Source organism: Phocoena sinus, chromosome 18, assembly GCF_008692025.1.
Source record: "Phocoena sinus isolate mPhoSin1 chromosome 18, mPhoSin1.pri, whole genome shotgun sequence".
Lineage (NCBI taxonomy): Eukaryota > Metazoa > Chordata > Mammalia > Artiodactyla > Phocoenidae > Phocoena > Phocoena sinus.
Window position 1 is genome coordinate 77190614 of NC_045780.1, and position 12215 is coordinate 77202828.

The following is a 12215-nucleotide window of genomic DNA, read 5'->3' on the forward strand; positions in this document are numbered from 1 at the left end:
AGGGGAAGAATCCCACCCACTGAGCATCCCGCAAAGGCTCAGGAAGGCTCTGGGGAGGCGCCCTCTGCCAGACTTCTCCTGGAAGCGATGCTTCTCTTCCTCACATCCCCAACTTCATTAAGGATTCCAGGAACCCTTGCCCGTTGCAGCGGGAGCCAGGCCCCATCATCCCTGTGCTGGCCAGGTGCAGAGAGACGGCCCTTGACCATGACGGGGTGAAAGACACAGGCAATGTGGACAGGATTTCTTTAAGGACCAAGGACGGCTTCTTACGAGGAAACCACCCAACAACAGTGCAACCAACTTCCAACCGTAATTCTTTGAACACGTGCGTTCTCGGTATATTTTTACCATAACAATTCATATTCACAGACGCTGGTGAAAGAGATCATTTTGTGTATTTAGAATTATTCTCCATTCACTTTTCTCCCTACTTAAATTTTTAAAAAAGCATGAGCCTGGCCATGGATTCCAATTAGTACCTGGTGATTTGTTCCAGGGCAACCTCGTGAAACGCTGAGTGAAAAGGGAGGGGGCTCCTGGAAATTTTAGCCCAGCACCCCGTGAGGTGGGGCATTGCAGTGAGAGGCAGGGTGCCCTCTGCTGTTTGTCCTGGGAATTTCTGCTCAGTTGCAAAAGGTCTGGCTGATAAATATACACTGTCACCCTGAATTGGCTAGCAAAGCCAGTTTCCAAAAATTCTGCAGAATTCTCTCATTTGTATCAAAGAAATAAATATCCCCAGGGCAGAGTGTGCAAAGCTTGTCCCAAGCAGCGATTCAAGTAAATCGCGGTGGGAAACGTTTCTGCCCAAAGGAAGCAGGGGCCATCCACAGGGAAAGGGTGATAAACTACAGGACTGAGTTTCAGAAGTCACCTGCTCCGCTTAAAGCTGCAAGTCTAAAACAGGCACTTCCTGATCGTGGCCGAATGACTCAGTTTCACCATGACTCAGCCCAGCTCCCGGTTGCCCAGGGGGTGGAGAGGGAACAGCAGATGCTGTGCAGTCGGGATGCAGAGCCCCCAGAACGGGCGCAGCTATTTCTGGAGGGTAAATGGGGACGGGGGAGCTCATGCAGGTGCTTGCTCAGGAAGTACAAGTGGGGCGTTAATGAGAGGAAACACTCCCCACTCAGAGGCTGGGGATGGTTCAGAGCCTCCATAACCAACCTCTGTAGGCACCGCCACGCGAGGGGAGAGGCGCCCTCCTGCAGGTGATGCAGGGGAGACGCAGGCTGCCAGCAAACCCAGGAGAGCCCTGCGTCGGGGTGACCCGTCCCCCTGTGCACAGGAGCTGGTCCCCTGCAGGGAAGCAGGTCTCTCCAGCGTTCACCAGCTGCTAAAGCAAACTTATCTCCGGACTGTGCTAGGAAATTGTTTCCCTGTCCCAGGGCTGCATTTTCAACGTGGGGAACAAACGTTAAGCTTTAAACAAATCAGTTACAAACAAATGTGAGATGCCCTGAGTACCAGGGAAACTGTGACCTTGAGATGGGTGGCCCAGAGGCTGCGGGTCAGTGTGGGGAGCTCGGGTGGCTGCCGCTTTCCATCCCACCTCGCCAGGGCCGGCGTAGAGGCGTAAAGGCAGTCCAGCGGAAAAGGTCCTGGAGTCAGCATCACTCCACGACCTGGTCTGGGAAGGGCTGGCTGGGAGGAGGGCGGCCCGGCGGGTAATGCCGAGGCTGTAAATGGAACTAAGGCTGTTTCTGTATCATTTCAAAGCGGGGGAGAGGCCTCCGCTAGTGGCAGGAGGAGAAAGCTCTTTCAAGCAGCATCGTGAACAGTGGGGCATAGACAGGAAAATTCATTTTCAGAAAAAATAGGCTGGTGAAATATTTCTCTCCATGTCTTAAAGGGAACAGTCTCACGTCTCTGGTGCGATCGGGGTGTGGTTTGGAAGTGGGAGAAGAGCAGACTTGAAATCCTGAAGATCACTGCAAACTCGGTCTCCTTCAGAGCCCTAACTATTACGTATTTCCTGTGTATACGTCTTACCTTGTAAGGAGACGTGGGTTTCACGACGTCTCCTCCAGAGGGGTCAGAAGAGTGCCTGGAGAAGCAAGGGCATGCCGAGTAAATGCTTGATTATGACCTTGACCTTCTCAGTGTGCGTCATTTCCTTCTATCAAGCCCACAGGGAGACTGAGGGGAATCAGACAGATATAACTCAAATGATGCAAAGGGTAGGGAGCCTCTTATGACGCGACTTGTAAGCATCTTAAATCTGGAAAGTTGAAGAGGACAAGAGCTCTAGAGTATGATTTTAACAAAATCCCACGTACTCAAAAGTGACCCTGGGGGACACCTTTCAATACTGCAGAGCAGTAATCTCAGATCTAATCAAACTAAATGCTTTTTTTTTTTTGCATTATACAAATTAAGTGTAGGGAAACTTCTCATGCAAGTCAAAAGGAGGCCGAAGACAGATGTATCCTCAGAATGACTGAGAGGAAGGTGTGATAGGAAGATGAGAGATGGGAAAGGACCCCCCTGCACCCTTCTGAGGAGGGTCTGTGTGCTGACGCCGCCCGCGGCCGGGATGGACGAGTGATTCCCGGGCCCGCAGCTCCTTGTGCACGTTTCTCACTTAATCTCTCTCTTAATCGTCTTCAAGGGAACTCTCATGACCCCCACTTGTAACCCAACCAGCAACCCCACCCCTGCCTATCGTAAAACTATAGTTTTCATATCTATAACCTCATTTGACTCAAGTGACAGGTTTCTTCCGCAATAATTTTTTTAACAGAAAATTTCTTAAGGGCTTGATATTCATTTTCATTTATCCTGTACCTCACCTGGTATCTGGAAAATGGGAAGCACACAGTATATGAATGACGAAGAGGTGGATGGATGGATGAATGGATGGGTGGATGGATGGAAGGATAGATGGATGGAAAGACGAATGGATGGAAGGATGGATGGATGGATGGATGAATGGATGGGTGGATAGATGGATGGAAGGATGGATGGATGGATGGATGGATGGAAGGATGGGTGGACGGATGGATGGGTGGATAGACGGAAGGATGGAAGGATGGAAGGATGGATGGATGGATGGACGGAAAGATGAATGGATGGAAGGATGGATGGATGAATGGATGGGTGGATGGACAGATGGAAGGATAGATGGAAGGATGGATGGATGGATGGATGAATGGATGGGTGGATGGAAGGATGGATGGATGGATGGATGGATGAATGGATGGGTGGATGGATGGATGGAAGGATGGATGAAAGGATAGATGGATGGAGAGATGAATGGATGGAAGGATGGATGGATGGATGGGTGGATAGATGGATGGAAGGACGGATAGATGGATGGATGGATGGATGTAAGGATGGATGGATGGATGGAAAGATGGATGGATGGATGGATGGATGAGGGCTGCCTGGATGGACAGATGGGAGGGAAGGGGGGGAGGGATGAAGGAGAAGACGATATTTTTTTTCTTTGCAGTAAATTTCTGTAAATTACACCCAGTCTGAGACTCTCATCGGGAAGAACTACAAAATAAATATGATCTAAATTTGCAAAGCTTACACATTTATTAGTGGCTTGTGCAGTAACTTTTCCTTCGATGTTTCTGTGGCAAAACTAGCAACAAATTAATAAAAGCTTAATTTTTATACAAATAGTTTTATTACAAATTTGAATTTTTAAGAAATACACATTTAAAGAAGTTACACAAAAGGCCTTAGTAGTCTTAAAAACGTTTTGGAGACTTTTAGTAAAATGTCGTTTCAGGCATAGTGGTCCAATCCTGCTCTCCTGCAATGCATCCGCTCCCCTGCTGAAGTCTGAACACAACTCACGAAAAACCAAGGAAGCCGCCTGCATGTGCCTACAGGTAAAAATACTGATATTCTGGTTCGACAGAGTTATTTCTCACACCAGGCTGCAGAATGAGGAATACTCATAAAACGAAGGCCTTTTAGGTTTGTTGCTTTTGAAGTCAAGTCATTCAGTTTGTGATTAGTGTTTAAAACCCTGAAGATGTTTCACACAGAATAAAAACAAGAAGCTCAAAGTACACGTTTTCCTGTAATAGACACCACATCCGTGAAGCCGGGTTTGGTTTTGGCAACACACAATTTTTGGTTTGGAGGTGAACAATGAAAACTGGTGTTTCACATTCAATACCCCAGTGTTTAAAAATCTCTGTTAAAGGACAACACAGGCTTTTCAAGGAAGAAACTATGTAAGCTTTATTTTAACAGTGGAAATGAAACTACAACTTGACCTGCCTAATTGCTGACATCTATATAAATTACTAAAATATATATATATTTCATTTCTGCCTACTTTGGGGACCATCTTTATTCCACAGGAAATCCGGGACTTTTGCAGAAGCAGCTGTAGAGTACCAAACAGAGCGGAAAGACGGAAATTTCTCTTTGGTGGGGCGGTCGGAGGACAGGGCTACTAGGCCCCCGTCCTTCCCTTTGGAGGTTCCAACCATCGGCTTAACATGACTATTATTTGTACAGACTGAGGGACCTGAATTCTGAAACAGTTAGACAGTGATATCACAGACGTTTCACCTGGGGTGTGAAATGGATCTGTTATAATACAAAAATGCAAACGGGCTTCGCCCAGGTTGGAAGGTCCCACAGCCCTCCTAGCACCCTTTGGTTTTTCTGATGGGTCTCACTTCACACATCAGTGCACTGGACTGTAGAACAGACACATTTTTTATTTCATCAGAAGTGCCATTTGGGACTTCACTACGGGCAGCTTATCATGGTCGTGGATTCTCCTTCAGCAAGTGGAGGCCAACGAAGCAGGGTGTGTTAGCCATGCAGATTCCTATCAGGCACCTTACAGTTTTCATACTGGACAGTGAGGTACACAGGATATATTTCTAGAGTTCGTTGCTGTTAGAAGGAGGGAAGAGGGCGGAGTAGCACCATGTTGTGAAGTAGCTGAGGGCCGGCTTCGTTATGTTCTCCGCATGCACACTTGACAGCGACTGACATGCGTGCGCAGCTCTCCAGCCTTCAAGGTGGACGGCGTGGGCTTCCTGAAAGGCAGCAGAGAAGTCAGTGTCACCGCGTGGCTCAGGCCAGCTCCTCGGCCCTCCCTCCCATCAGAGATCCCCGAGGAACCAGCCTTCACCCTGCCTCTGAGCGGGTACCGCGCTGGGGGCGTCCCACGGCCTCGGTAACGCCTGCGAGTTGTCATCTGCATCCACCCTCGGGCCAAGGGTACAAGGCCAGTGAGGGCACAGCCAGAGTCACCCATGTCTGTCTGACCCCGAAGTCTCAGCCACTCCCCACCACAGACCCTGCCTCTTCAAACTATAGGTTAACCTTTTGTTTCCTCTTCTCAACTCGGTTACAAACACCCCCAGACTAGGAAGATGTTCTTCTCTGAGACACTTCACACACATCCTAAGTGCTCATTAAATCGTTGCTGAATGCCAGAATGAGCAACAGATCTGGAATAATCAACCAGACCTCAAAATACATTCGTAACTTTTGAAAGTTGTTCACGCAGGTGGTCGGATTAGAGGCCGAAGACAGGGGAAGACATTTAGTGTTCCAGATGCTTCCTTTATCCTAGGAATTCTGTTCTTTGACTATTGGAGAAGTGAAGTCTGAACTAAAATGAGTACTAATCAAATCTCATTCAAATTAAAGTAGCCATGTAATAAGAGTACCTCGTCCTAAAATTGAGGTGGCTTACGTTAGCAACTTTGGTGAAAATCCTAGTGCCCCCAAATTATTTAAATTAATGGGATCTTACCTAGTTTTGTTTAAGAAGGCATTTCAGTTCATTGTACCAGGATGCTGGTTCAGAAAAAAAACCCAAAAAACAAAAAGCCCATTGTTACCTGTTAACCCTATAATGGGCAGCCCCGGGGGCTGGCGCTCATTTCGGTAGCTAATGGTCAAATTCTATCTGGAGAGTTGACGTCAAGTTCCCAGTTGCCTAGAAAGTCTCGTGTGAGCTACTAGAAAGGCACCCGGTAGTTTTTTGAGGCTTAGAAATTTACGAGTAGTGAGAATGTTGCTTCACCTTTATGATCTAAACTAGAAAGAGACAGGGTCACAGCAGAGGTCCACAGAATTCTCTCCGAAAAGGCTTATCTCCAGGGCCGAGAAGCACTTATTTGGGGGACTGAACAGTAAGTAATTGTTCAGCCCCATCGGCGCCCGGCGTCCGCTCCAGCAGGGCTGCAGCTGGTACTAAGTACCGGACAGAGGCCTCATTATGTGTTCCCGTCCAGTACAGACTGGGCCCCGCTCCAAACTAACTTCAAGGTCAACGGCCACTTGGGACCGTTGTTTTAAAGGTGAAATTTTGGTAATGGAAACGAAAGAAGAGGTTCTCCGTATCCATTTCGGTGGCATTTGTGCTGAAATTAATTTTCACGCGCAGGCCTGAAAAACGGTCACTGATAACTCGCAGTATGTACATCCAATTCGGCAACACAAACACCATGAAAACCAAGGCTATTCACTTTCTCTCTCCCTGCTGGTTAAAGGTGCAATGCTTTAAAATGCTCTGTTTGCAGATTCTAGTTGTCTTAATGACGCTGCCGTGGATTCATCTTGAGACACTGACAACTGAACTTTTTTCTCTCAGGGCTCTTCAGCAATGAACGAAGGAAGCCTGTCACCTAAGCTCTGCTTTGAACATGGTCTTCATTATCCGCCCACGTAGAACAGAACCAAATATCTGTTCCTATCCTATCCTACCCTATCCTATCCGTGGAAGAAGCCTTCCTAAGGATTGCTGTAGAACCGTCTTTGGGACTTGGCACCGGTGCACGTGTATGGATCATGGATGATGAAAATAAAAGCCACCGGGGGGTGGGGGGAGGGGGCGAGGGGGGCACTTTACTTGAACATCTGGCCTCTTTCTATCGTGGCAAGCCAAAAGCTGTAAGCGTTTGCATAGTAATTGCAAGTCCCGCGGCCGTGGCACTCGATGAATGGGGCGCTTCTGAACTCTTCCAGACAGGACCCAGGGGAGGCCAGGGCTTGGCCAGAACCTTCCGCTCCGGCGCTGGTGTGCTGCGGGGAAACAGGAGCCGTGAGCCAGAGGTGCCCGCCCACCCCGACGGGCTTCCCGGGCCCCAGGGAAGAGCCGGGATGCTCCCTCCCGGAAAGCCGCCCTCTCTGTCTCCCGAGGCCACCGGGGAACACACTGGCAGCCACACCGCCCCATGGCCTCACGCCGGGCACACCCAGTGCCAGGAATCAGCCGACCGCTCCTCCCGGGGTTGGGGGGGGGGGGGAGGTGACTGGTCCAGCTTCACCAGCATTTCAACAAACGCTGTCCTCACTGTTTTCTTCTTGGAACACTGAAACCTCTTCTAACTTGGGGCGTGAGATGACAGCCAAAATGTGTGGAGGATGCTGGGACCAACTGATGTGACATCAGACTTTCTAAACGAAATTATACGGGATTATCAAAATCCTTTGTTTGCTACATTAGGTAGCAAAATCCTTTATTATTTGCTACATTAGGTAGCAAAAGCCTTTATTTGCTACATCCTTTATCCATTTTCTTTTCTTTAAGAAGAGAAAACTTAAACAAGAGGGAAAAGAAAGCTTACTGTGGTAACTGTTTGTTCAGTTGGGTTGAAGTAGGCTCACCTGTCCTCAGACACCAAGACGTAAAATGAATGACGTACAAATGGAAGATATGGCAAAACCTCTACAGGACGGCTATTACGGACATAAGAAAAGTGAACTCTGGAATTTTAGAGCCATAAGGGACCTCTGGGGACAAAGCTAACGCCCTTGATTCCCAGATGAGGACCCCAGGATCCCAGAACATTCCAGATCACACTTTCCAGGCAAAGCTGAGATGGGAACAGGCCTCTGGAGGCTGCCAGATCTGAGCCCCTCAGCTTCACCACAAAGCCCCCAGGCTCAGCAGTGATGGGATGCCTGTTCTCCAGAACCTCATCATCTTGGTTTGCTCTTGGTTTTGAGAAATTATGGGCAATCGTTGTTCAGATCCTTGTATGACACCAGGACAAGGGACGGGGAAGTGACAGAGTGCTTTCCTCCATTCTTTACTCCTTGGATCAAGGGCCTCTTCTGTCAAACTGAGACTCCATCTAGTACTTCTTATGATAATGGAGTCGAAAGTCCAATCTGTCTCTGAGTCAAAGTTGTATGCTTACATCATTGCGAGCACCTTGATTTCTCTACACCGTAGTTCTAACCTTTCTGGCTTTCTTGATAAAGTAGTCGCCAGGCAGTATTTAGAATTATCAAAACGACTTGCTAAATTTTGTTGTTGCAATTTTCTGGGCCTGTTGAAGAGTCTATATGCGGGATCTTCAACCCAGGAAATCCCACCATCCGACTGGTTAGAATCCAATACACAAGCATGTGAAGAACTGCTTTTCTGGAAACTTCTACACTTGGAATAACTTACAGCAGAAAAACACAGTTAAGAGGCCACTTTCCCTGTCAATCAAATAACAAGGCTAATGTTGATTTGGTGGTCACAGGTACGTACGACCTGGCCACACCTGGGAGTGTGAAGATGGGGCTGGGCTTACAGTGGTGACATGGGAAATGTTTGTGGGGGATCGTCTACCGGGAGTGATTCAGGTGTGGCCTGATCGTCCAAGTTCAGAGCTTCTATGTTTTCAACCAGTACTTTAAACTGAGGCAATAAGAAACTACAACGGGATCTCAAAAGGGTGCTGTGTTTCCTGTTCTAATTGGCTTTTGGGAGAAAGGGAGCATTGGGGGTCTGGCATCCGGGGCAGCTGGGCGGTAGGAGAGCAGACTCACATGGGAGGGGTGTGGACCCTCGGGCCCCTGACACCGGCCAGTGCCCCCCCTCTCTTCCTGACTCTAGCTTCTGCTTTGGGGCTTGCAAGCATTTTGGTAAATGTGTGCCCACCACGGGCGCGCCCTCCCCTTCCCCCCGGGAGGCGCTGACTCCGAATCTCATCAGGTCACCCAGCTACCTAGGCCCAGAACAGCCAGTCCGTGGAAGAGGAGGGCTCTGAGCCGGAGCTGGATCCCCTGCTGTCCTCTCCCAGGGGAGCAGGCCAGGCTCCTGGAGACGCTTTGCAGGGGGCCCCAGGAGCGAGAGAAAAGAGGTGGGGTGATTGTGGGCAGCTCTTTGGGGGAAATACGGAGTTTCCCCAAACACTTACCATCACAAAGGAGTAGCCAATCCAGAGCGAGGACCAGCCGCTGGGGCACTGCGGGATCTGGATCGTTTGGCTGTGCACAGCCATGACCATGGCCGGAGCCTCACACACAGCACACCTGGAAGGCACGGAGCAGAGACGCTCAGCACAGCCGAGCGGGGCCTCCACCGGCTCGCCCCTTTTCCCGTTATCTGCGCTCTGTCTCGCCACTCCATCTTTCTGACCCAGTGATGTGTTTTACCAAATAGATCAGGTGTCCCCTGCTTGGACTCTGAGGCTTAGGGTCTTCTCACTGGTTTGATAAGCCTGCCTCAGTATTCAAACATTAAGCTCAAAACCAGACCCAACACTTGTCATTTAGCCATCTACTCTGTAGCAGGAAGGAAACTGGAAGGCCAGGTTGTAATAGGGACCATCTCCTGAGGCGCTGGGGCTGCAGGAGACTTCTGTGTTCTCCTTTGTGTATTTCAGTGTCTTCCAGTGTTTCAGCAATGAGTGTGGATTTCAGCAAACACGATGAATGCTCCAGAAAAAGGAGATGGTGCAATCCAAGGGCTAGCACTTGAGGAACACGGCGACTTGTTTTAAGCCCTGAATCATCTTCCGTGTGAGAACATTTAGTGAATTATAGTAACTAAGACAGATAACAAACCCAGGGCTGGCTGTCCATGTGAGCCTCTTCCGGAGACTCTCTCCAGACCTGGAACCAACAGACCAGTGAGGGGGCTCTGCCCCAGGCCGGACTGGACGTTCCCCAAGCCAGGCTGGCTCGTGCGCAGCCACTGGGACTGCACCCAAGAATAAGTGACAGCAACACACAATGTTCTGACTCAGACCTGCTCTACTAAGCGACCCTTTGATGGTGGGATAATGTTTTGTTGAAAAAAAAAAAAAAAATTTAAACATCAGCAGTAAAATAATTATATTCAAGTCACAAACTGAACAGAATGCTAACAATGCTGGTAAATGACTATAAATGGTGTTAATAATTACACCTAGTTATGCCGGAGCATCTGCATGGAAATGGATTAGGAATGTGAAGGGGCCGAAATGAGTCATTCGGTTTCCCGTGTGCGTGTGTGTGTGCGCGCGCTCTTTTCTATTTTATTCACACAAATGCAGATGAATTAAGGGGCTCAGCTAGACAACAGTGACTGAAATTGGCCTTCTACATCTGCCGCCATCTGCCTGCCAGACACAGGAGCAGACATACAGCACAGAGGAAAGTGTTTCATGTCAGGCTCTCTCTGGGCTGGCGGATTCAAGCCGCTGCAGAGAAGTGGTCTGGACCCCGTCCCATGGGTGCTAGGGGACAGAAAATCACAGATTTAACGAGCCAGGAGGTCCCTTCAAATCCATACACTCTCATTCCCCATATTACCTATGAGAGTATGAGACCACAGCTAGTTGTGTCAAAAGGCAGAACTAGAACACAGTTAGAAAATTTTGTCAGGATGACAGCAGAAAAGTTGGTACTTTTTCTGCTTAAGAGGAAGGATTTTGTTATTAACTCCTTCTAAAATTAAGCTTTAGGACGTCCCCAAAAGGGAGACCTCAGAAGGAACCTGTGAGTCCTGAGAAGTCGTCAGAAACCACTAGGTTAAAGTAACCGTGGGACCTGGGCGCTCAGAGACCCAGAGGAATGGGCAGCATTATTACAAAAGGGGATGTGAGGTGTGTGTGCTTTCAGAGCAGTGACTTAAAGGATGTGACTTCTGAGGTCACATCAGACACCGTGCATCTGTGGGTCAGTTAACAGGGAGACGTGAAAACCCCAAAATGGGCAGCGCTGGGGCGTTTAAACAACTCATGGTAACGGGTCCACAGAGAAAAGCAAGTCTCAGACTTGAGGCTTCTCCTGGACCTGTTTCTGGAATGTCCTAAACACATCCCAGAGCCCTGTGTCCCAACCAAATCAAGGTCAATGTCAATTTTATCAAGATGGTAAATAGAAGACAAAAACGAATAATCATTTTCTACCTGTTGTCCAAGGAAAGCTAAACAGAAACACAAAGGTGATTAGCGGTTAGTTCCTGTTCTTGTGTACCCAGCATGGTTCTGAGTGAGAAAACGCAGCACAGCTCAGCCCCCAGGGACCCCGACACACGGGAAGGACATCTGCGTTTTGAAAGGTGCCTCTCTGGACGTTACCAATGACTCTTCCCATTTTAAGACCCGTGAGATAAGTTTTCTTACAGCTCAAAAGAAAAATCTTAGAAAGCTGTCAGGAGATATTTTGAGGTAAAGCCATCAAAAACCTGATTTTTCAGGCTTCCCTGGTGGCGCAGTGGCTGAGAGTCCGCCTGCCGATGCAGGGAACACGGGTTCGTGCCCCGGTCCGGGAAGATCCCACATGCCGCGGAGCGGCTGGGCCCGTGAGCCATGGCCGCTGAGCCTGCGCGTCTGGAGCCTGTGCTCCGCGACGGGAGAGGCCACAGCAGCGAGAGGCCCGTGTACCGCAAAAAAACAAAAAACACCTGATTTTTCCAATAGGCATCTCCCAGCCTTTCTGGTCCAGGTCTACGCGGTACATTCTTTTAACAAGACTGTTCTGTAAGGACCAGCCTTCCACACTCTGGAGCTACGGACCCCATAAGTGACCAGTCCACCCCGAAGTAGCTGGTGACCATCCAGTGACGGGTGGTCACCACACGGGGTGCTGGGCTGCTCCAAGCACCCACCCCGTCCCGCCTCCCCTCTGACTCCAGACACCTCTCAGCCCACATCACTAGTCTTTCTTCCTATTCAAAAGCTGCTATTTCTCTAAAGGAAACATAGAAAAGCTTCCATTCTTCCTCACTCTCACTTTCCTAAGGAAAACTTGTCCTGCCTTGTCATTCTTTTCACCCTTCACTATCTTCGCGTGTAAAAGTGAAATTAGAGACTAGCTTCTCAGTCAAACACGTTCACACCTTTGCCACTGTTCTATTTCTTCTGAGTATAGTTAAGGAAGCAACTTTTAATTAGAAGGAAAGAGGCAAAAGTAGGAAAATCGTGTACTTTTCGGTCACAATCATTTCAAGTTCCCATTTTATTTCCTACCAGGAAGACTCCTGGGGACCTGAAAACATACCCCAGACATTA

General features: G+C 48.8%; 1 protein-coding gene across 1 annotated transcript in view; it reads right to left on the reverse strand.

The window, feature by feature from the left end:
- Positions 1-3617: 3617 nt before the first annotated feature.
- COL4A1 (collagen type IV alpha 1 chain) overlaps positions 3618-12215 on the reverse strand; it is a 148564-nt gene continuing 139966 nt past the window's right edge. The window contains exons 50-52 of the mRNA XM_032611471.1: positions 9135-9249; positions 6848-7020; positions 3618-5021 (exon numbers count right to left, since the gene is read on the reverse strand). Coding sequence (XP_032467362.1) covers positions 4940-5021; positions 6848-7020; positions 9135-9249 — 370 coding nt within the window. The 3' untranslated portion in view covers positions 3618-4939. The remainder of the gene's footprint in view (positions 5022-6847; positions 7021-9134; positions 9250-12215) is intronic.